The following is a 25935-nucleotide window of genomic DNA, read 5'->3' on the forward strand; positions in this document are numbered from 1 at the left end:
CAGAAAGAGCGCACATTTCAAGCAAGAACATAGACAAGGTTCCTGTGTGCTAGTTAGGTGGACACAGGCGGGTGCATCCATGTGAAGGTCTTGTCACAGGAGATGTACAAAGATTTAAGAGATACACCAATTGACTAGGATACGTCTAAACCACGGGGCATTTTCTCAAGGCTTAAGCAAGAGGATGAGTCTGTACATCATGAGTGATGGTGATTGAAAGACTGAGCACAGCTCAGCAAAAAAAGGTCATATACCATGTTGACTACAGTCTCCTTGGTAATGACGTGGATACATTGATGATTCTATGGGATATCATATATATGGTAATTGAAAAAATCTAATTTCAGGTATACATATGAATCTTTATGAAGTGCTGTAAGGATGTATCTACGTACGAGTGGGAACATATCTATAATATAAAGTGGAGCTGTGGCACATGAGCAGTGATCAGATACCAAGGGCTTTAGTTCCCCAAAATAAGTAAATCTGGGTACATAAAAGTGCATCTATGTACGGGTGATATTTTACTGCTGTTTACAACTATTTGCTGTCCATCAACATCCATGGACGTACCTCTGGAAAGGTGTGCCAGCCTGAGGTTTGCAGGCGTACTATTGGGATGTCATGTGATGTCCTATGGAATCCAGTTCCCAGTGCGGATTCCTAGAGTAGAATTCTGCAATGGAGATAGAGTCCTCTGTGCAAATGCAGATTTTTTTCCACCGTAGGGAAAACATTTTCCCCCACAGAGACAGCCCTTCCCTTACACCCTCAGCAAATCTGAGGGTGATCCGTTCTCCTTCCCATCCTAGAACAGGAGTATCTCCAGCCTTTGAGTGGAGTAAATCTCGGACCATCTCCAAGGTTGAAAGAGGTCGCCCCGGAGTTCGGGAATGCTCAGAGATGTACATATGTGAGGCTATTCCTAAGCTTCCAAACCACACCTTGAAACACACACTTCCTTGAATACACACTTCCCACCACTTCAATGGGAATTACAAGAGCAGATTTCTCCTCAATCATAGCACAGAAATTTGCAGTGGTATATCCTGTTACTCTTGCCGTGAATTCCTGGCAGGCTCTTCCACGTTAAACTACATTTATGGCTGAAAATTCCTTTGTGAGTAGGCTTAAGTTTCAATTCCCCAGTTTTACGCACATAATATTCTCAGAGTGATTCCATCTTAAGCAAAGTAAACAAGCTCACTTGCTGGTCTATAGCCAGTTTCATCTTGCATGAGATTACCAATGCTTTCCGTTGTGGCTGGGTCCATGGGTGTGCCAACGATCTATGGGTTGCACTGGGACATACCTCTCTCCCTCCCCTTATCTTTCCATCCTTTTCTTGCACTTTCTTCCTTCCACCCATTTCGTTCACTACTTCTCTCCTTCTCTTCATACGCCGCTCTCTGCTTCTTCCATTTCCAATGGTTTTTCTCCCTTGCCTTCTTCATTCCTTATTTATATCCTGGTTATTCCTTTCACTCCTTCCTTCCTCCATTCTTCTGTCATTTCCTCTCCTTCTCTCTGTCTTCCCCTTGCTTTTTCATTCCTTCCCCTTAGTCCTTCAGTGATATATCTTTAACTTTCATTTGCACTTATCTTTTTGTTAAGTTTTCTTTTACTCAGTCTTCTGCTATTTTTCTCAGGCCTTTCTCCATCTGCTGTGTTACATGCAGTCATCACTCTTTCTTCATGGCACCTCTTTCTTCCTTTTTCATTTCTTCTTTGTTAGTGGACAAGGATGCAGGACATTTTGAATTCGAGCCCTGCATAGTCGTATATCCTTTTGGAATTTCTCGGCTCTCTCCAAGTGCCAAGGGCACTGCTTGTTTGTGAAGTGAATTCCAGTTGTAATTTAGTAGGTGGAGAGCTGAATGTGTTGGACCAGGTCAGTTTTCGGCTGTGTTACGTACCTGTTAGAACGCTCCTAATTTTATCCTGCACCCTAATTGGTCGCCTCGTCCTCACTCTTTGGCCCCAGGCCTCACACACACCTGCGCCTCTGCATTCTTCGACATCCAGCCTCACACACTGGGGCGTACCATAATCAGTGAGATACAGGAGGTGGGGTTATGCATTTCAAATTTCCCAACTGAAAACGCAGTGGACTGCAGTGTGGGGGGTGAGAAGACCAAGGTTTGGGATGGATTTATTCCATGAGGAACAGGTTCAGTACTAATTTGCATTACATGGGAACAGTGGGAGAAAATCAATGGATTGAATGCTACCCTTAGGTGATTGCCACTGGTTAGACTATTTGCAAGCATTCGTCCTATCACTTTTTGGGTGTTTGATTGCCAGCAGCATGTCTGGAAAATAGAGACTAAAGCAGCTTTCCAAACCAACTACTGCCGTTTTTTGTGAGTTCCATTCAAGGAGAACATCTTTGGGTGCAGATTTACTACTTATTTGGTAAACTAGGTACTATATATTTATATATGTTTATATATATATATTTAAGATATCTATTCAAAAAATCAACAAGTTAAAACATCTCAGTGAAATCAGAATGACAAGAAAAACCAACACAGGCATAGCAGACCCAACTCATGGCCTGAAGACCCAACTTCCAAACCATGAACACATTTGTGTCACAGCGTAAACACCCACACTGAAGTTAGTCCCTGCCCGTACCAACTGGGCCTGGTAGTTCTCACTAGGAGCTTATGACTGCTGTCACATACAACACAAAGTCCTGGAGTCCATGTCCTGGGATTACTTATTTTTAATATATTTACACCGCATATACTCTTCTTCATCTCTGCTATAAGAAACTTTGATGGTAGAATTGTCAAATTGGTGAATGTGGGCAGGGCTCCCTGGTTCTAATTCTAGTCTTTTACAGATCATTTTGTCAAGTAACTGACGGCCCAATTTACTAAGCCCAAATCATAAATAGAGGAAGACGCAGGTACAAGTTAAGCCATGAGTTTGGATTGGCTCTAAGAGTATGTGCTCGAGTAGAGCTCTGAGAGCGTTTGGCCTGCATGTTATGCAATGAACATAATGTAAACATATGATATAATCTCTTTAAAATTAAAAAAGTGCCTTTCTTTAACATGCAGAGCCAGTTCACCATAATACATCAGTTTATATTGCTGCATAGACAAACATTTATTAATAGTGATAGTTTTTAGGAACATTAATGGTTTGCCCGCCAACTACAAAGCCATTAGCGAACGAAGAGGCAAGTCAGTAGTCATGTAAATCTAAAACATGGCCTTGATTCTTATTATAGATGGATCAACATTATAATATAATAAATCAAACATAAGAGGGGCTTATATTGCTCTCATCCTGAGCCCAAGTATTTAAATGTGCGGTCATATGTGATAAAAAAGAAAAAGAAGTCTCTGTGAAATAAAATATTTGGCTAGGATCACACAAATTGGACAAGCAGGGAAGCCGATATTGATTCCAAGTTATCTGGTTTCACATTTTGAAATTCATCCACCAGATGGGTATCTCTCTCTCTTTTCCCCCTTCCACTCTCACATTAAAGGTCACTGTTTCGTCTATCATTCTTGGCTCATGACAAGACAAAACGACACAGATATAGCAGACCCAAATCAGGGCCCCAAGCCCAACTACCAAGTCACAAATGCATTTATTTGGTGGTGTCACACCCCAAACACCCCCTGAAAGATATGCCTCTGCTCACTCGCACTGTCTCTGGACTGCTCATCGCCAGCCTAACACACACCCCGTGTCACTGCTCTCCTCGGCCCCAGCCTCACACACACCTGTTGTGAGAAAGTAGCCTCTTTCTAGCCTTGTTACCCCCACTTTTGGCCTGTTTGTGAGTGTATGTCAGGGTGTTTTCACTGTCTCACTGGGATCCTGCTAGCCAGGGCCCAGTGCTCATAGTGAAAACCCTATGTTTTCAGTATGTTTGTTATGTGTCACTGGGACCCTGCTAGTCAGGACCCCAGTGCTCATAAGTTTGTGACCTATAGGTATGTGTTCCCTGTTTGATGCCTAACTGTCTCACTGAGGCTTTGCTAACCAGAACCTCAGTGGTTATGCTCTCTCGTTACAAATTGTCACTAACAGGCTAGTGACCAATTTCACCAATTTACATTGGCATACTGGAACACCCTTATAATTCCCTAGTATATGGTACCGAGGTACCCAGGGTATTGGGGTTCCAGGAGATCCCTATGGGCTGCAGCATTTCTTTTGCCACCCATAGGGAGCTCTGACAATTCTTACACAGGCCTGCCACTGCAGCCTGAGTGAAATAACGTCCACGTTATTTCACAGCCATTTACCACTGCACTTAAGTAACTTATAAGTCACCTATATGTCTAACCTTTACCTGGTAAAGGTTGGGTGCTAAGTTACTTATTGTGTGGGCACCCTGGCACTAGCCAAGGTGCCCCTTCATGGTTCAGGGCCAATTCCCCGGACTTTGTGAGTGCGGGGACACCATTACACGTGTGCACTACATATAGGTCACTACCTATGTGTGGCTTCACAATGGTAACTCCGAATATGGCCATGTAACATGTCTAAGATCATGGAATTGCCCCCTCTATGCCATCCTGGCATTGTTGGCACAATCCCATGATCCCACGGGTCTGTAGCAAAGACCCGGGTACTGCCAAACTGCCTTTTCAGGGGTTTCACTGCAGCTGCTGCTGCTGCCAACCCCTCAGACAGGTTTCTGCCCTCCTGGGGTCCAGCCAGGCTTGACCCAGGATGGCAGAACAAAGGACTTCCTCAGAGAGAGGGTGTTACACCCTCTCCCTTTGGAAAAAGGTGTTAAGGCAGGGGAGGAGTAGCCTCCCCCAGCCTCTGGAAATGCTTTCATGGGCACAGATGGTGCCCATTTCTGCATAAGCCAGTCTACACCGGTTCAGGGACCCCTCAGCCCTGCTCTGGGGCGAAACTGGACAAAGGAAAGGGGAGTGACCACTCCCCTGACCTGCACCTCCCCTGGGAGGTGCCCAGAGCTCCTCCAGTGTGCTCCACACCTCTGCCATCTTGAAAACAGAGGTGCTGCTGGCACACTGGACTGCTCTGAGTGGCCAGTGCCAGCAGGTGACGTCAGAGACTCCTTCTGATAGGCTCCTTCAGGTGTTGCTAGCCTATCCTCTCTCCTAAGTAGCCAAACCCTCTTTTCTGGCTATTTAGGGTCTCTGTCTTGTGGATTTCCTTAGATAACGAATGCAAGAGCTCATCAGAGTTCCTCTGCATCTCTCTCTTCACCTTCTGCCAAGGAATCGACTGCTGACCGTGCTGGAAGCCTGCAAAACTGCAACAAAGTAGCGAAGACGACTACTGCAACTCTGTAATGCTGATCCTGCCGCCTTCTCGACTGCTTTCCTGGTGGTGCATGCTGTGGGGGTAGTCTGCCTCCTCTCTGCACTAGAAGCTCCGAAGAAATCTCCAGTGGGTCGACGGAATCGTCCCCCTGCAACCGCAGGCACCAAAGAACTGCATCACCGGTCCCCTGGGTCTCCTCTCAGCATGACGAGCGAGGTCCCTTGAATCCAGCAACTCTGTCCAAGTGACTCCCACAGTCCAGTGACTCTTCAGTCCAAGTTTGGTGGAGGTAAGTCCTTGCTTCCCCACGCCAGACTGCATTGCTGGGAACTGCGACTTTTGCAGCTACTCCGGCCTCTGTGCACTTCCGGCGGAAATCCTTTGTGCACAGCCAAGCCTGGGTCCACGGCACTCTAACCTGCATTGCACGACCTCCTGAGTTGTCTTCTGGCGACGTGGGACTCCTTTGTGTAACTTCGGGTGAGCACCATTTCACTCCTCTTCGTAGTGCCTGTTCCGGCACTTCTGCGGGTGCTGCCTGCTTCTGAGAGGGCTCCTCGTCCTGCTGGGCACCCCCTCTGTCCCCTGACGCAATTGGCAACATCCTGGTCCCTCCTGGGCCACAGCAGCATCCAAAAACCCTAATCGCACGACTTGCAGCTAGCAAGGCTTGTTTGCGGTCTTTCTTCAGGAAAACACTTCTGCATGACTCTCCACGGCGTGGGGCATCCATCTTCCAAAGGGGAAGTCTCTAGCCCTTGTCGTTCCCGCAGAATCTTCAGCTTCTACTGTCCAGTAGCAGCTTCTTTGCACCCACAGCTGGCATTTCCTGGGCATCTGCCCATCTCCGACTTGCTTGTGACTTTTGAACTTGGTCCCCTTGTTCCACAGGTACCCTCGTTTGGAAATCCATCGTTGTTGCATTGCTGATTTGTGTCTTTCCTGCAGAATTCCCCTATCACGACTTCTGTGATCTTTGGGGAACTTCAGTGCACTTTGCACTCACTTTTCAGGGTCTTGGGGTGGGCTATTTTTCTAACCCTCACTGTTTTCTTACAGTCCCAGCGACCCACTACAAGGTCACATAGGTTTGGGGTCCATTCGTGGTTCGCATTCCACTTTTGGAGTATATGGTTTGTGTTGCCCCTATCCCTATGTGTCCCCATTGCATCCTATTGTAACTACACATTGTTTGCACTGTTTTCTAATACTATACTACATATTTTTGGTATTGTGTACATATATCTTGTGTATATTTACTATCCTCATACTGAGGGTACTCACAGAGATACTTTTGGCATATTGTCATAAAAATAAAGTACCTTTATTTTTAGTATATCTGTGTATTGTGTTTTCTTATGATATTGTGCATATGACACTAGAGGTACTGTAGGAGCTTCACTCGTCTCCTAGTTCAGCCTAAGCTGCTCTGCTAAGCTACCATTATCTATCAGCCTAAGCTGCTAGACACCCTATACACTAATAAGGGACCTGGGCCTGGTGCAAGGTGTAAGTACCCCTTGGTACTCACTACAAGCCAGTCCAGCCTCCTACACCTGTGCCTCTGCACACCTCAGCCCTAGCCTCTCACTATCACCTGTGCCTCTGTACTCCTCAGCCCCAGCCTCTCTCACACAACTGTGCCTCTGCACTCCTCAGCCCCAGCCTCTCTCACACACCTGTGCCTCTGCACTCCTCGGCTCCAGCCTCACACACATCTGTGCCTCTGCACTCCTCAGCCCCAGCCTCACACACATCTGTGCCTCTGCACTCCTCAGCCCCAGCCTCACACACATCTGTGCCTCTGCACTCCTCAGCCCCAGCCTCTCACACACCTGTGCCTCTGCAGTGCTCATCACCAGCCTCTCACACTCCGGTGCAGTGCCGAGGAGTGCCATGGCACTGCAGTGCAATGCTGGACCTAAAAAGAAGGGATTAATAAATGATGGCAAGAAAAAAGAACAAAAAATAACAAAGAGAAAGGAACGTAAAGAAGATGGAAAGAAGGAAGGAATGTAAGAAGGAAAGAAAGACAGAAGGAAAGCCTGGTGAATGTATTACTTTTAGAGCAAATGCTATTAAAATGATGCTGTAAATGCATTATTCTGTTCAATTTACCCCCAAAATTGCTTAGGGCAACCATTCCCGTGTGCATTTACAGAAAAGTTAGGGTACACTTACTTTGCTCGCTCATTTGGTGCCAAATGCCCAATGGCCATTGGCTAAAGGAAAGCCAGCGTATGCTCCTCCAGCAGACATATTGTGGTGTCTCCATCTCTAGAGTTGGGAGGACTGCCATCTGACAGAACACCCTGCCCAACAAGCTCTAAATCAGGCCCTAAGAGACAAACAGGCCTTTATACAAAGTGTGGGAATTCTAGGCAGAGGCTGGTGCCTCTGGCGAGGTGACATTCACCTATGTGTCAAAAGACTTACATTTTATTGACTTCCACAGCACCTGTGGTCGTGCGATTCTCACAGCATCAGGATAGGCCAGTTTCACTCTGTGGACTTCATATGCCTGGGTCATGGTTGTGGTCTTGTGAGACCCCAGCACGCACAGCGCTAATGCAGCAGCAGTCTTGCGTGGCCACCCACACTCTGGACCCACCACCCCAGCCCAGCCGAGAAGACAATACAGTAAGCCTCACACTAGTGTGGGAGGGGGCACCCCTCCACTCCAACGAAGGAACTTTCACCCACAATGCCACATCATTATCACACTATGGCCCATATTTATACTTTTTTGGCGCCTCGTTGGCACCACTTTTTGACGCAAAAGCTGCGCAAACTTGCAAAATACAATTGTATTTTGTAAGTATGTGCAGTTTTTGCACCAAAAAGCGGCGCCAACGCGGCGGTAAAAAAGTATAAATATGGGCCTATGCACCCAAAAACCCTGTAAATGAGGCTACCTTCACAATACTACATGCAGCAGCTTTTCAGGTGAAACAGGCACATGCGCTATGCACCCAGCACTGTAGCAATAAAAGCAATCCACACAACACAACACACACACAGCACCATAGCATGGGAAGGAGACTCCCACAGTATGCACACAGCACACATGACACAACATTCAGTAGAATAACTTGTGAAGGAGCCACCCACACTGCACTCATGACACGATGTGCAGCATAGCATGAGAAGGAGATATCTACACTGTGCACTCAGCGTACACACACCACAGCACCTAGCATGGGAAGAAGACACCCACACTGTGCACTCAGCGTACACACCCCACAGCCCTCCGCACGTTAGCATGAGAAGGAGATATCCACACTGTGCACTCAGCGTACACACACCACAGCCCACAGCGCCCTAGCATGGGAAGAAGACACCCACACTGTCCACTCAGCATACACACACCACAGCCCACAGCAGGCTAGCATGGGAAGAAGACACCCACACTGTGCACTCAGCATACACACACCACAGCGCCCTAGCATGGGAAGAAGACACCCACACTGTGCACTCTGCGTACACACCCCACAGCCCTCTGCACGTTAGCAGGGGAAGAAGACACCCACACTGTGCACTCAGCGTACACACCCCACAGCACGCTAGCATGGGAAGAAGACCCCCACACTGCACTCAGCGTACACACACCAGAGCCCACAGCACAGTAGCATGGGAAGAAGACACCCACACTGTGCACTCAGCGTACACAGCCCACAGCACGCTAGCATGGGAAGAAAACACCCACACTGCACTCAGCGTACACACACCACAGCCCACATCACGCTAGCATGGGAAGAAGACACCCACACTGTGCACACAGCACACACAACACAACATTCAGCAGAATAACATGGGAAGAAGCCACCCACACTGTACTCACGACACAATGTGTAGCATAGCATGAGAAGGAGATATCCACACTGTGCACTCAGCGTACACACACCACAGACCACAGCGCCCTAGCATGGGAAGAAGACACCCACACTGTCCACTCAGCGTACACACACCACAGCCCACAGCAGGCTAGCATGGGAAGAAGACACCCACAATGTGCACTCAGCATACACACACCACAGCGCCCTAGCATGGGAAGAAGACACCCACACTGTGCACTCTGCGTACACACCCCACAGCCCTCCGCACGTTAGCAGGGGAAGAAGACACCCACACTGTGCACTCGGCGTACACACCCCACAGCACGCTAGCATGGGAAGAAGACACCCACACTGCACTCAGCATACACACACCAGAGCCCACAGCACAGTAGCATGGGAAGAACACACCCACATTGTGCACTCAGCGTACACACCCCAAAGCCCACTGCAGGCTAGCATGGGAAGAAGACACCCACACTGTGCACTCAGCGTACACAGCCCACAGCACGCTAGCATGGGAAGAAAACACCCACACTGCACTCAGCGTACACACACCACAGCCCACAGCACGCTAGCATGGGAAGAAGACACCCACACTGTGCACACAGCACACACAACACAACATTCAGCAGAATAACATGGGAAGAAGCCACCCACACTGTACTCACGACACAATGTGTAGCATAGCATGAGAAGGAGATATCCACACTGTGCACTCAGCGTACACACACCACAGCCCACAGCACGCTAGCATGGGAAGACGACACCCACACTCTGCACTCAGCACACACAACACAACATTCAACAGCCCAGCATGGGAAGCAGACACCCACACTGTGCGCTCACACACACACACAACACAACTGCAGCATAGCATGGGAGACAGCTAGCCTGTGTGCTCAGCACGCACAACTCAATATTCAGCAACATAACATGGGAAGGAGATACCCACACTGTGAACCCACAAACAACACAACGTGCAGCACAGTATGGGCAGGAGACAGCTACACTGTGTACTTGGCACACACCACAACGTGCAGCAGCCTTGCACGGGAAGGAGACATTCACACTGTTCACCTAGCACGCACAGTACAACATGCATCAGCCTGGATTGGAAACCACACCTTACACTCAGCACACATAATAGATAGCACGGGAAGTGCTCATGTGTAACCCGACCCAGCATCTCAGCGTGAGAGGCAGTCAGCATAGCACATCCCACTGCAAGGACATTTTAAAGATTTTCGAGGCCCTGGGACAAAGTATTTCAGAGACCCCTGTTCGGAACAGCTTTGAGTTTATGATCCAATTTCAGCTCTTCTATGCCTTTTTTGGTCAGGTCACTGACAGTAATGTGTGTTTTCAATATTGTAAAACGGCAGCAACTCACTAATATTACTGCGAACAATCTCTGTGACACCGTCCCATTTCTCATGTTTGAGGTCCTATTTTGATCTAAAAGAACTTTTTTTATGGATGTTGTTTGAAACATAAACACAACATTTCTCTGCAAAATGTCTGTAATAGACTGACACATCACCCACATTAAAAATAAAGGAAAACGGTATTTAAAATAGTCTGTTTAAGAATTATTCATGGTCAATAGGGCAACACGTCCTGCAGAGCGGAGCTGGCTCTATCCGGGGCTCTCCGAAAGGCTGGGGTCCTGGGCCGGAGCCCACTTTAACCATGCCTTAAAACGCCTCTGTCCCGCTGCATTTCGCAGCACCAGGAAAGCAGCGCAGCCACACAGTGTAACAAAAATCAGTTTACCCTGGGGAAGGAGCATTGCTCCCATCACTCTAGCAACGTTACCTGCAAACACACTTCAACATGCTGCCGTCTAGACTGAAGGCGGGGCAGCCACACTCTGCAATCTTATCAAAGGACCCTGCACGCACTAAACGTCATGCGGACGTGTGTGACGGGAAGGACACGCACACCCAGCCCCCTGCCCAAGGAGGCCACTCTCACAAATCATCAATACATAATTCAGCAGTTAACTTATGGGGTATCCGCACTGCATGGAGCACCCCCGAAAAATAAACTGTACCCACAACTCTACAGACTGGAGTGTGAAACGAGATGAAGCACTCACTCTCTGCTTAGCATCCCGAAAAACACACAAGTAGAGGCAAAGCCAATAGGTAGTGCCTTTCGGACCCATTGACGTTGCCAATGGCTGTTAGCGACACTGTACTGCACCCCCGTGTTGGGCAGCATGGCGAAATAGGATTTAAAAAAGGCCTACTATGCGACCGGCCTCGTCTTTTTGCAGGCATGCGTACCATGAATGCAAGCACTTACAAAATGACGAGGGCGCTTGCTTTTTTTTAAATGAATCTGAATTGAAGTAGTAAATTAAAAGAAAAGAACATTAAAAATGTGGGGTTTTTTAAACTTTTTTGATGGGGAGTAGCAACACGGAGTTGCAGAAGTAACACCAGGTGGGGGAAGAGTGGAAGCAACAAGGAGACAGAGAGAGAGAGAGACAGCAATGTGAAGCGTTGGGATAGAAAAGCAAACTGGAGAGAGACGTCAACATTGAACTGTGGTGGAGAAATACACAGGCGACAAAGCAATGCAGGGGAGAACGCATTTTTGGGGGATGGGAGAGAAGCACCCAGGCGAGGGAGATCAACACAGATCGCAGTGGATGAGGAAAGAGAAGTACATGAGAGAGACAGCTGGAAAACACATGCACTCTTCCGGAGTGCTTAACCAAAAGGAAAAAGAGTAATTCCTGAAAAGAAAGCAATGGAAGGGCTCAAGTAATGAGGACACCCTCATAGTACAGCATGCAGAAACGTAGCACAGGAAAGGAGGGAGGCACAAAAAGATAACGCATTACAGAATGGATTCTTCTAAGGACATGCTTTTAGAAAAAATACTAGACGAATGACAGAATGATTGATTGCAAAACACAGAGAGAGAAGGCGCTTCACAAAGCTGCCAGAGGAAGGGAGAGTGACAAGGTTGAAGAAATGCAGCAAGATTTCCATGGAACTGTTCATAATTACACTTTGTTTTCTTAAGGATTGGAATTTGTGTCCTCTAAATGAGAACAATTGCACGGCCGTTCCCCAAGCATAGCAAGATGGAACTTGTTAACGAGGAACAGGCTTTTATTTTATGTGCATATGTGTCTTTGGGTGGGTCTGATTGTGTGTCTGTATAAGAGTTTACATGTCACTGAATGCCGCGCATTCATGCCTCTGGTGATTGTCTGCGTATAGCGCGGAGTTTTTTGACAGTGTATATGTATCGCCGTATATCAGTGTAGTTCGTTGTGTTTGTGTGTGTAAGTGTCTATGTGTGAGTGTGTATACCTGATTCTGTGTGGCTGTGATTGTGCGTTTGTAAGACTTTAAATGTGTTTAAAAATGTCTCCGTCGCCACGCATACAATCATGCTTGGGTGTGGATTTCTGACTCTGATGCAGGTTGGTGTGGGTGCGTGTTTGTGAGAATAGCACCGTGCGCCAGTGTGCATGTGGCGCCGCGTGTCTTGCATAGCACTGCGTGTCTTGCTAGTGCATTTGTGTAGCATCAGTGTATGTCACTGTGTGGGTCCGTGTTTCTGGGAGTGTAACTGCACATTTATATGTGTTTAGGCGTGAGCCGGTGCCTGGTAGTGTTTTTCCCTGTGTGTCTGCTTCAATCTTTGTGCGTATAAGCGCATCACCTACATCCAATTAGGAGGAACATGATGGAAATGTTATTGTACGCAGTCTCAACCAACGTGTTTTGCGAATTTATACGCTTCTTCGGCGCGCTGAGCTACAGAAACAATAACTCTTGTCGCGACACGATCAGGCAATCTCCAGGGCCTCATTTAAAGTTCCATCACAAGATTGTGGAGGCCAAGGGTACTAAAATATAGCAGCTATGAGCTCTCAGTGGGCCGCTCTGGGCCCCGGTGGCACTGCACATGCTGCACATATGCTAGCCGCGCCCCTGGACGTGGCGATGGCGACTACTTCTCGTTTCTTCCAAGGGAGAATGCTTATTTTTTTATTGACAAAAGACCATGTTTGCGAATCGGTTCGTGAAACGCGCTGGTTCAGATCGTATATAGATAGTTTCAAAAACAAAACAATAAAAGAAACAACGAAAGAAAAGTGAACGTACACAAGTGATTAAAGAATTTAAAAGGAGTGTCTCCCTTTAATTGGATGTTGGTGAGCATCCAGTAGTTCACCGTTGCCCGGATCAGTCAGAGCACCAAAACACAGCTCCGGGCGGCAGGATCCCAGAGTAAACCTGGTTTGCCGCCTAAGGGTCTAGTGCGCATGTCAGCCGGGAGCATCGGCCCTGCGCCTTAACCTTGTACTTTGTAGTCGCGTGCGAGGTCGCGTGCGGAGAGTGTGCCAAGTAAGCTCCCATTCCTGTCATCGGCCTCAATAGAATAGAATTTGCACTTTTTTTTATTTATTTATATTTTCTTTTGAGTGCACCGTCAGCCTTGGAGGCCGCCCCTCGCGCTGCTCAGATTTACGGGCAGATGTCTGGAACACCCGACTGTCTGCGCCCACCTCCAGACAGATGGAGAGATTAGATTTTGCCTTTAGTGAGGAATTTTAGTGACAGATAAGCTTAGGCGGCACATCTCTCCCTCAGGCCCCAACCTCTATATGGCTTAAGTGCTATAGCCAATCATAAGGCAGTCATGAACTAGAGTTTGGGAGATGTTTATCACTCTGTGGAGAGCTTTGCTCTCTCTCAGGCCTGCACTTGTAAGGTTCATGCAGATACATGTGTAACCTATGGGGCAGCTGTGCACTATCTGAGAGGACCAACCTGTCAGACCTGATGCACGAGCCTATGAACTCCATGCAACCAGGTAGATTTGCTGAACAAAACCTGCATCATCGGTGTAATCTGAGAAATTTGATGCCTTGTCGTGAAAAACCCATGTAACGTGAGAGTTAGCTCTGCTGTACAAGGTGCCCACAATTCTGCCTGGTTTAGAGTGCTTAAACACGCCTACTTATTTATTGCTCTCGTGTTGGTAGGTTAGAGGTGCTTGCCTCATCACAGTTCGCTCTAGACTAGGCAGCAGTGAGGCACCTCACATTTATCTCACCTTACGGTAATCCCTCAAGAACTGACTCTCCAGCACCACGTTAACCCAAGACTGGAGGGTCCAGGTGCTACTCACAGTTCTCCCTAGATGGGAGGGCTCAGTCACTTCTAACAGTTCTCCCTAGCACACAGAAGCCCCTCACACTTCTCCCTAGGTGGGAGTCTCAGAGGCTCACCTTTCTCGCTGGGGCTCAGAGGCTCCCACAGTTCTCCCTAAGCAGGGACTCAGAGCTCATGACAGGTCATCTTAGATGGGAGGGCTCGGTTGTTTATAGGTCTCCTAGGCCCTCTGCTTCTCACATTTCCCTCTGGGCTGGAAGTTGCTGAGGCTCCTCAGAGTTCTTCATAAGATGGCCTGCTCCTCCCAGCTCTCCCCACTCTCAAATGCTCAACCATGCGCTTCATGTTGCTGTCTTCATCATCTGCTCCTCTCTCTCTCTAAGTGCTTCTCCCCCAATGCTCCATGTTGCACCCTCCCTCATGTGAAGCTTTCTCCCTCCGTCATCCCTTCTGCCCTCACAAGCTTTACTTTTGTGAGACCCACCTGCCCACTCCTGATTGCTTCTCCCGCCAGCTCCTCTGTGGTCATCCACCCCTGGAGGTCCTTTACAACTGTTTTTCTTCTGTTTTTTTCCATCTTTTATATTTCTTGGAGGGCCCGGACAGCTCCCATTTACTCCCGGGCCACTCACCTTGCTAAAATGAGCTTTAGGGAAATTGAAAATTTATTTTTTTATATTCTGTGCCAAGTACCGTTTACCTTCTTTGACCTGTAAATAAAAAAATAAATAAAATGTGCCTGCATCCTGCACTAAGCAGGCACATGTATATTGACAAATGTACGTACACATGTTATCATGCATTCATGTGCGTATTGAATGATGCCAGTATTGTAATACTGCATTTTTCTTTTTTTTGCCAATGCTGAGGATCATCAGCACAAACCATTTTGCATTTTATTGATGCTGTACAGCATCTACAACAAGCATTGCCAATGCCAATAGGTCCCAAAGGCTAGACCTGTCAGGTTTGCTCGACAGATCTAAAACTGCCCGTTAGCGTACAGTCACAGGGCCACTGGAAATATGGTCATTGTGTGGCTGCACTGTTTTTTGCATAATTATAGTTTTGCTACATTTGCTACACAATCCACTATCTGCTGTGCATTCTGCAGATTTTAATAAAAAAATAAAAGCGCAGCAGCACATGTTGCCGCTCAGTGGAAGGCCCTTACCAAAGCATAACTGGTTACATTTCTGTTGCTTGTTGCAACAGTTCAGTCTTAAACTGGAACAAATGAGGTACAACCAATGCCCGGGCAGTGTAAACAAGTGTAACAATGACAAAATAATGAAGTAATACTATCATAAACGGAGCACATCATTTGTCTTTTCTTGCGCTTGATTTACTCATCACTGCCGGAATGTTGGCACTCCCCTGCCGCATAATTCCAGTGACCCTGCTTACAGTCCACCAAGAATGCCTGAATGGCCAGTGCTCTAGGCTGGGCTCAGTTGCTGCTCACAGTTGTGACTGGTTGGAGAGCTCAGAGGATCCCCACTGTCTAGGTGACAATAAACACCCGCCAGTTCAGTCCGAAGGAGAGGGCTCAGAAGCCCAGAGGGCCCTCAAAGTGCTCAACAGGGCTCTGATGCTCCTCCGTGTACGCTGGGCGGGAGCGCTCGGAGGCGCCCACAGTTTCTCCCGGGGGTCCGGAAGCCCTCTACTGTCCTCAGACGCTCCCCACAGCCCCCTTAGAAAAAAGGGTTCAGAGGCTTCTGTCTGCAATTCTCTCTGCGCCACAGGGCACTCGTGCTCCTCATGTCTCCCTAGCTATGCCTGGGGATGAAAGGCGCATTAGTAATGATTCCCTGGCTCGGGCCCAGGGCCTGCTGCAAGCAGGAAAGAAAAACGCACACATTCCTTTCAGTCTGGAGCCGGGAGGGGAAAGGGCATTCCTTAAGTACTCCCCCAAATGTCAGTCTGCCCTGTTGGCCCCGTGCCCGCGCTGTACCTCATCAACGGACACGAGGGGGTGATGTCACCTTGAGGATGCCTCGGCTGTGAGGCACAAAACTCACCAAATGTGTGGGAGCTTCCCGCTTCTGTCAGTTAGTGGGAGAGTTCATGCTTCGGAGACCGGAGGCTGATGGAATGTTCTCGTAGATTATTTATTTAATTCCATGGTGGAATCCAAGGCCCTATCTGCATCAGGCGCTGAGAAAAACAACGCTAGGAACACCAAAGGGAGAATCATATATAGAGCTACGACTTTAACCCTTTCTGGAAGCACAACGGATATGTAGTGGCACACGGTTCCATCATACTAGTACCAAGACCGCGAACCCCGAGCACCCTGTGACTTACTATTGGGGGGGCCCAAGGAAGATGATAGATGACTGATGCACGTGTGAAGTAAGATACAATGACAGTGTATTACACGTGATGTGTGGCATAAAGTACTCGTTCATCTTGGCTGCTGTCTGTGGCAGCAGTCACTATGACGTCACGAGGCACCTGTAGCAAGATAAAGTTGAGCAGCTGCATCGTTTTATTACATAGACTAGAGGGTGGCACCTTGACTTGAATAAAGGCAGGGATTTATACTGGGATTGCAGGCTTCTCTATATCAAACATGAATTTAACAATATACATATCAACAGTTTTAGACACAACGAGATGAAGTGGTTTTAATTAAAACCATCCAATGTTTGCTCAAGTACCAAAGCTGGGACTGAATTCAAGTTAGCCAAGTTCAGAGGTTAGCAGCTTTAGCCTATAGAGTCATCTTCCCCCAGCCCATCTCACAGACCTCTAGATAGGACAGAGAAAGATATGAAGGGGTTAAATGGGGAATGAAGGGACATCAGCTATGGTATATGTTGTAGTAGGTGTGTGATGCTCGAGCCAGGCCCTGCCTGTCATTAGGGCACCGCACAAAGTTGCAGGTAAACATCCAGAGTAAACATATGATTATTGACAATTGCTGCAATTATGTCATCCGATTGCCAAGTGAAGGTCAGTTTTGAAAAATATGATCACCAGTTCTGTGTCTACAGATGCCATTTATAAGTTCCAGTATATCTAATGTGGGCCCCAAAAGTGATTTTCCACATTCCCAGTCAATGATACTTAAAGGATGCTCCCAAGTTGGGGAGCACCACCAGTATGTTGGGCTTGGCAGCTGGCTACCATGCTGCACAGGAGTATGAAAGACTGGGCCCGCTGTTGTTTAATGTAGCGGTCTTTCCTGGCATCCCTGGACCAGCACCACTTACATCCGTGTCACTGAGTAGGTGCATGACATAGAATGTATAACCACCCCCTGATGTTGGGGAGATGTATAGGGGGTTAATGTCTTGGGCCATGAGCTAACATCCATCTTTGTGGCTCACCCCTCATGGCCACAGAGATATGCAGCTCGTGGGCACGACTTTCAGCAACGTTTCATTTTCAAACCATCCTGTACCGTTTTGTAGGTAATACTGTGTACTTCAAATTGTATTTTATGTATTCTCTTTGACTTTATGAGGCAGTGGTCTTCTCAGTGGAGGAAGCTCGCAGTAGCAGTGGTTTGCCTCTTTTTGTTGTGTTTTCTTAAGAATGAGAATTATGGTTGTAGATTAATGGCTTGCGCGCATTTTCTCAGGTGTGGGCTGGGTGTGATGGTCACATTCTCTCTCTCTTTCTAACTCCATCTCTCTCTCTCTCCCTCTCCCTCTCCCCATCCCCCTCCCCCTCTCTCTCTCTCTCGGGTTTTTTGTCTGTTGTGTGTAGTAACATCGTTTGCAGTGCTGAGTAAATGTCACTGCTAACATGTAGCTAGCTAATGTCCTCAATTCGGTGCACAATTTTGTGAGTAATAAATAAGACCCAATGGCATCCAAATAGGGGTGGTCTTGGCGAAAGGGGGTCCGCATTCTTGCTAGTAACACAGACTGTACCGTTTGCACTCTGTGGTGCATCCCACCGGGGTAGTCTGAAATATGCAGAACTATGGGGCAGATTTAAGAAAAGATTTAAGAAAAGTGGCGCTGCATCCAGTGCAGCGCCGCTTTTCTTGATCACTTTAAAATGCGGCGCACCAATATGGCAGGGGGCAAATGCGTAAACATTTTTGACGCTATCGATGTACTGTTCAGCATTAGTGCCAACATTTTGGCACTAACCCTGAAAATAGGGGCCCATTGTAACCAATTGTGTGCTCCCTTTTAATGCCTGCTCTGAGCGGGCTATAAAAATGCCAAAACAAATGGCACAAAGAAATCTTTTAGATTTCTTTGCACTATTTTTTCGGCCTCCCTAATGGGAGAACGCCCCCTTGCATACATTATGCCTGGCACAGACATAATGTGGCGCAAGGGGTTACAAAGTGGAGCAATGTATGTATTGCACCACTTTGTAACTATGGTGCAGCGTTTTTGTAATAATAGTGCCACATTAGCGTAAAAAAATATATGACGCTAATATGGCGATACATGGCGCAAGGGGCCCCTATGTATTTCTACATACATGCTTTGGAAAAAAGTATCTAACACAGTGTCGTATATACACACATACATGTGCAAATAGAAACACACACTCTTACACACACACACACACACACACACACATATTAATAATAATAATAACTATTATTGTTATTATTATTATTGTTGTTGTTATTGTTATCGCCATAATCATCATATTGCACACTCCTATGCAAGCGTCTCTAAGCGCTGGACATCTAATAGCCTGCAACAGAAAAGTAACAGGTAACTGAGGAGAATCAGTGGCTAAAGAGATAGGAGATTCATACTGATTATACAATAAAAATGCAAAGTTAACGTCTGTGTAAGGGGGCGGAGAGCAAGAAACCAAGCAGAATGAGGGTAGGGCCGGCCCAAACGAAGGCAGCCCACAGGACACGGTCCCTTTAGTCATCTGGAGACAGAATAGCAGCCACAGCTCCCAGCCCAGCTGGCTCCCGCCGGCCGTGGAATAGACCACCCCTGCCTAAGGAGAAAGGGGTTTGGACCTCGTGGAAGTAAGGCCTCGTAAAGAGCCCGTGGAGTGCAGTGCTGGCAGACGGAGAGAGCAGATGCACATCTCCTAATGAGGAGAGCAGAACTCCAGAAGTGACAATAAAACTTATTATATGTTACGCTTATTATAAGCAGCATTACAGATCCACTGTTAGTCCTTGAGTCCTTTAAGAACAAGCCCCGTTATACAGATGGATTTTGGGCGAGCCAGGTCAGTCGAAAGAAAAGAGCACATATCCATATCAAATTGTTCCAAAATAGTAGATCCGTTCAGATCAGCTCTGGAATACAGGAGGGTGAGACATTGTAGGGGAACAAGGCATTTGAAGTACACTTTTCAGTGGATCGGGGTGAAAATGTGTTTTCTTTTAAGTAAATAGTGTTTTACCTTCGCCTAATGAATCAATAGTTTGTTCCATTGATGTCCATCGTGCACAATTTACTTTCTTTCTGGAAGGTTTAAACATTTGTGTGTATTATGTTACGATGTTCATTAACCTTAAAAAAAACGTTAGGATAGTTAATCTCCTATTTTAGCATTATGTTTTAAATTACAGTTTCAGCCTTCAGTGAATTTGTTGGAATTATGCAAATTCTGAGGCCCGTTTAGTGTGGTGGTTAATTATTGGCAAATTGATGATTCTCAAAGAGCTAATGTTGCCTTTCTGTTTCTGTTTTTAGATCTCTCCAGGAGTGCCAGCCTCTCTGAGAAGGAGCTGAAGGAGGCCAAAACCAGAAGCCAAGAAATTGCGGCCCACTTGACCACTCCACCGGGTGCCAACTCCAGGGGAGTCCTGCTCTTCAACAGACGTCGGCAGAGGGTGAACAACTTCATCTCTGGGAGTGACAGGGTGGGTGTGACAGGATCCAAAAAGGAGGGGGAACAAGGAGGACTTCTGGATGACTGCCACTCTCAGAATGGTAGGCAAGTCTACGTGAACCACAACTCACAAACGAAAGCAGAGTTAGTGATCCTATCTACATCCAACCATTTTCAACCACTGCCACTGAAGCCTACAATGGAAGAAGGAGAGACAAACCCAGTCACTGATGAAAACACTAGCAGCCTGAATAATACAAAAGAGGAAGGTGGGCAAGGTAATCAGAGCCTGCCCCAGGAAACAATAGCTCTCGTCGCCACTGAGTCTCCAACAACAGAAGTGGAGCAAGTCCATACCAGTAATTATCCAAAAGAAAGTCAAATTCAAAAACCAGACTATGGAGCTGCTGACTCGGACACATGTGAAGTCCAGTCTGCACTGGCTGTTCCAACAGAACAGAGTGAAACATCCAACAAGCAATATTGTGAAGTTCATCTAACCTTATCTAAACCAGCTCCGGTGACCAACAGGACAGCAAGACCATTTGGAAACCGGTCTCCATCCAAGATCAGTGTTGCAGAGGCAAGTAGCCCAGTCATAGACCTGCCTCCACCACCCACCTATGCTGAGACCCTGTCAAGCCCTCCTTTGCCATCTCACATCAAATCCCCACCATCTTATTCTGCTCTGTATCCTACTGCAGTAGAACACATGTCTCCTGTTGTCCTCCAAGGGCAAAGTGTTTCAGAAACTCGGCGATCACCCATGCCCAAATCAGGTGTCCTGGAAGATGCCATGGCCCGGAGAGGGAACAAGAAGTCTATGTTTACCTTCATTGAGAAACCCAAGATGTCCCCCAACCCAGACCTCCTGTCTTTAGTTCAGAATTCTGATGAAAAACGCAAACAGAAGGATCAAGGGGAGGTGCTTCCCGAAGAAGAACATTTTGCTCTTGGAGCTGAAGCTTCCAATTTTCTGAATGATAGTGGATTAAGGGGAGGAAGTCATGCAATCCCTACAGATACTCCACCAGAGTGGGTCACTTGCCTGAAGTCTCCTGATGTCCTCCGCAAACCTCCTTTATCACCACAACCATCTCTGCCATATGCCGGAGGGAAAGGAGCAGAGTTATTTGCCAGAAGGCAGTCAAGGATGGAAAAGTATGTAATTGAGTCACCAACACATCCAGATATGCTGAGATCACCGTCACCCACCATGTCACTCCCACCATCATGGAAGTATGCTACTAGTACCCAAATGTCTCCCTCCAGAAGGCATTTCAACCACACAGCAAAAAGTCCCCAAAGTTCAGCTAAACCTTCTCTAGTGCCACAAATCACCAATGACAATGAAGAAAGCGAACAGTCCCAGAAGGAACTTCAGATCTCAAAGCGCCAACCATATCAGCTCCAGTCATCACTCTTCATCCTCACACCTGTCAAGGATCCAATGAGCTCTTTGCCCAGAGCAGCACCTCCACCTAAGCCCATGCTCTGGGACACAAACCGTTACGCTCGGCAGACCTCTTGTCCAACCTCTCCTTTGCCACCATCTCCCCATGTACAATCTCCAGATCCATTCAGGTCTACTCAGCCAGCAACATCACCTAGCAGCAACATCAGAAATGCAGCACACAACACAAGAATGAGTGTTGGAAGCCCATCTGTGACCACTGAGGTACCACCTACATCTCCTGTTTCATTCATGCAGGCCAGAGGGTCCTCACCCCGAGCCCGAAGCACTGTCCAAAGTCCCCGACCTTCGTTTTCCACCAAGGCAGCAGGAATCGAATCCCAGGTGTGGAAGCCTTCTTATTACTACAAGTAATCATGCTTAGATGTACGGTGTGGGCTTTTTGTAGTGCTGAATTTATCGCACCTGGTCCAGATTCTGATGTTGGTCAAAGTAATTGATAAAAGTGAAAGTTGAGTATGGTGCCACATTTGATAGCCATACTGTTACACACCCAGGCTCACACCTTGGTGGAGCCAAACACTGTTGGCAATGCCTTCAGGATCATCAGAGAGGGAGCATCAGAGAGGGAAGTGATTCTCAAGACTACTACAGCTTTAAAAAGTAACCAGCTACTAAAGTTCTAGGTGATCCACAATGCTGTTTGTGTGGGAACTAGCTAGGGGGGTCCACGCCTACTGCACACCTCATGCTAAACCTGGTTATAAGAATTGAACAAACTGAGTTGATCTCCACAAGAACTTTCTCCAGCACCAGCTCGTCTGCACTTTCCTTTCTTCTTTCTTCTAAGACTTCTAAAAAAGCTCATGAACTGTCCTCCTGTAACTTTTTATTATTTATGCTTTTGTAAAAAAAAAAAAATGCTTTCTCTTGTGTTCCTCTTTAATTTGTGGACATTCCTTCGGGATCTGCTTCTGTTTTGCTTCCTCCAGATTTCTGCCAAAGGTCTGTTTTTAATGGGTAACTGGTGTGCTCAATGCTCTCTTTTTTCCTGTGCTGTTTTTCTTTTCACTCTGCTTTCCTGTTCTTTTTTGCAGACTTGAATGCCTACTTTTCCTTAATATGTATAAGCATAACTTTATATAGGCATATTGCATCCTGCAATGGACATTAGAGAGAATAAAACTCAAAACAGGCATAGTATCCTCCACTTCAATATTCATGCTCCAACTATTACAAAATAAGTTTAAGGGAGATGACTCGTAAAAGGAGCTGACATATTTTGGTAAAGAATCGGACATCAATTGCATGTGATAATGTGATTTACATTGCTTACTGAGTACTAGTATTAGCAGCTGCTAGATATGAACTTTGAATAAGAGAGAGGAAGAACTAACGAGGGAGGAAAATATCCTAGGACATAACTGGTATGTGGTTGTTAATCGCGTTGTGTCTTAGCAGACAGCCCGACAGAAGTTAATCGCATTGTATCTCATCAAAAAGCCACTTAAGAGCCTTGCAGATCACTCTTCTAGATGTCACTTCCTCCAAACAGATTCCAAATGGACTCAGACTATCTGTATTCCCATCCCCTCTCTTTAGGGCAGAATCATTTTTATCAATTTATAGAAATAGCTTTATATTCGGGCAAGACTCTGACTAGAACTTGGAAATTGTCAACAGATGCTTCCTCACCTTAAAAGCACACACATCTTCCAGTGAACTTGCATCCTTACAACTCATGCCTGATCTACTACAATTCCAACACGTACAATATCCACCACCCTCCACCGCCTCTTGGCAAATCCACTCTTCTCTCAGCCCTGCAAACAAAACTACTCCCATGGAGAACATGTGTCATACTTATACCTCAGCAATTGGCAGTAGGGCCACTGAAACCCCCAGGGCACTCCGCCACACTAAAATAGCACATCAGGGCAGTAGCCCACTACTGACTGTAGAAAACCATCTCCAAATCATAATGAACCAAAATAACTCCGAAAGCCAGTATCTACTGCCTCTCTCTCGTTTACGACAGCCTGAGGGCAAACAAACTAGCCATATGACTGATTCATCTAGGCACACTTCCACTCCAAGGAGGCAGAATATATCTCGACTCCAGTCATATAAAGAGATAGTCTTAGATGCAAACAGCAAGCTCTCGACCCCGCCCCAGAACACTTCCAGCTTGAGTGCAAGAAGATCGAATTTACACACGCAATCACACCCAGGGCAATAAACGAGATGGAAAACCTGTCATTCCAACTCGATAACCCATCACAAATCAGGATCACTAAGTTCAAAGGCAACCCATCCTCTCATTGGCACCCCTTAGGTAGCAATTTTGATCTCAAGATAGATGTAATTAGTGCGGAACTTTGACACATGATGGTGAAGTTAGACAAACAACTACTCGTGAGAGGGCTTCTCCTGCTATCCTTAAATGCTCCCACACACAATCTGGACCGCACCCAAAACAATGGCTACCTACCCTGTACCTAACACCACTCAGCGTCCCAACAGGTTATTACGTCAGCTGTCTAAACTGGATATCAAAGACCTGGTATACCAGAAACCTGAATTGGGACAATCATTCCACTCTCTGCCAGAGAAAACTTACACCCCCAGAGGAACTATTGGGCATACAAGAGAACACTATTATCACACGATAACCAACATAATGGAGGTCGTACCCCCTGTGCCCCTCAAAATGCTCACAAACAAATGAGCACAGCCATGGCACAACCAGAACCTAAAAGAAGGAAGCAGGACACTCAGGTGCACAGATAGGCTCTGAAGGCAAGAACCCTCCTTGCATCATCCACAACAGCTTAGAGAACTAAGGAACACCTACAAAGCAGAATTCCTCAGAAACCAACTGGATACTGACCGAAATCACCCAGGCAAACTGATAGAGATTAAACAACAGACGAGGTCCGACAACACCACTGCAACCTATATTGCTTCCTCCGAGAATTGTGAAGCTTTCTCATCCTTCTTCGAGGAGAATGTAAGGAAAATGAAAAAACTCAAAAGTAATTGGCATTGAACAGTTTCAAGATCCAAGGCCAAACACCCACCAATCACAGTGGGAAGTTACTAATAGTGAGAAGACACAAACATGCATCTTTCCCACCAAGAAGAAGGCCACATGGAGTGATTTCGAAGCCCTAGTTGAAACTAAAATATATACAATCATAATGTCAATGAAACCAACCTCACATTTCTGCAACCCCATTCCTTCCAAAGTAATGATGAGATACCATATTTTCTTCCCTCACTGAGCAAGGATAGTGAACTCCTCCCTAACATAATGAACAATCTCAGATTGCTTGAAAACCGGACAATCAACACTTCTAATGAAAAACCAGGTGCCGAATCAACAGATCTAAGTAGCTTTCGCCCGGTATCTAACAGCCTGTTCTTATCAAAACTGCTAAAGAAGTGTGTTACTAATGATCTACGTTAACACATCGAAAGATTCAACCTGCTAAATAAGTTCCACGTGGGTTTCAGACCTGGGCACAGCACTTAAACAGATATCCTACACATTGTGGATGACACACTCAAAATCCTTGCCCAGAACAATCTGTGTCTACTAATCCTCCTCAGCTTGTCCTTAGCTTTCAACACAGGCAGTCACAACAGGCTGTTCGAGTTACTAGAACACAGAGCGGGAATGTCTAGAAGCACACTAAATTGTCTCTCCTCTTTTCCTCATAATCGATTGCAACTATTCAAAATGGGGGTGCTCACTTTCCAACCCATCCCTGGTCACACTTGGAGTACCACAAGGATCAGTCCTATACCACACTCTGTGTGTATGAAACCACAGACAGAGATGCTTATACAAGCTTTGCCTGAACATTTCCTCTCCGGAAGATATCATAAGACTCAACAACACACCTCTGAAAACTCAGTTCTGGCTGTCACAAAACCAACTCAAACTGAATGCTCTGAAAATGGAAATCCTGCTCATATCCCCACTACACAGCTCACCATCAGTTGAGGAAAGGATTGCCCACGTTAGTGCCTTTAATTACACACCTGGGCCCATATTTATATATTTTTTGAGCCACATTTGCATCATTTATTGACGCAAAAGCGGCACAAACGTACAAAATATAATTATATTTTGTAAGTTTGCACCACTTTTGCGTCAAAAAATGATGCAAATGCGGCTCTAAAAAAGTATAAATATGTGCCCTGATATCATTGAGTCAACACAATCACTTGGGATAACGCTGGATAAAAACCTCAACTTGAAAGTATATATCAGTGTAGCCTCAATAGAAGCCTGTATCCAAATGAATCATCTCAAGAATGTAAACCCATATATATACCACGTCCAGATTTCAAGATAGCAGTACAGTCCCTAGTCATCTCCAAACTGGAATATGGGATTGCAAACTTAACATGTCTGCAGAAAGCAAGAATTAGACTGCTTAAAGTGAATCTCAATGAAGCAGCAAGATTGAGTACAAGA

At 46.5% G+C, this 25935-nt stretch overlaps 1 protein-coding gene across 3 annotated transcripts in view; it reads left to right on the plus strand.

Moving 5' to 3' along the window:
* Window positions 1-25935, plus strand: part of SYNPO (synaptopodin) — a 172038-nt gene that overhangs the window by 103950 nt on the left and 42153 nt on the right. For all 3 annotated transcript variants that reach the window (XM_069199556.1, XM_069199557.1, XM_069199558.1), the window contains one exon: window positions 19897-21833. In XM_069199556.1, the coding sequence (XP_069055657.1) occupies window positions 19897-21833 (1937 nt within the window). The remainder of the gene's footprint in view (window positions 1-19896; window positions 21834-25935) is intronic.

This window comes from Pleurodeles waltl, chromosome 7 (genome assembly GCF_031143425.1).
Source record: "Pleurodeles waltl isolate 20211129_DDA chromosome 7, aPleWal1.hap1.20221129, whole genome shotgun sequence".
In the NCBI taxonomy this organism is placed as follows: domain Eukaryota; kingdom Metazoa; phylum Chordata; class Amphibia; order Caudata; family Salamandridae; genus Pleurodeles; species Pleurodeles waltl.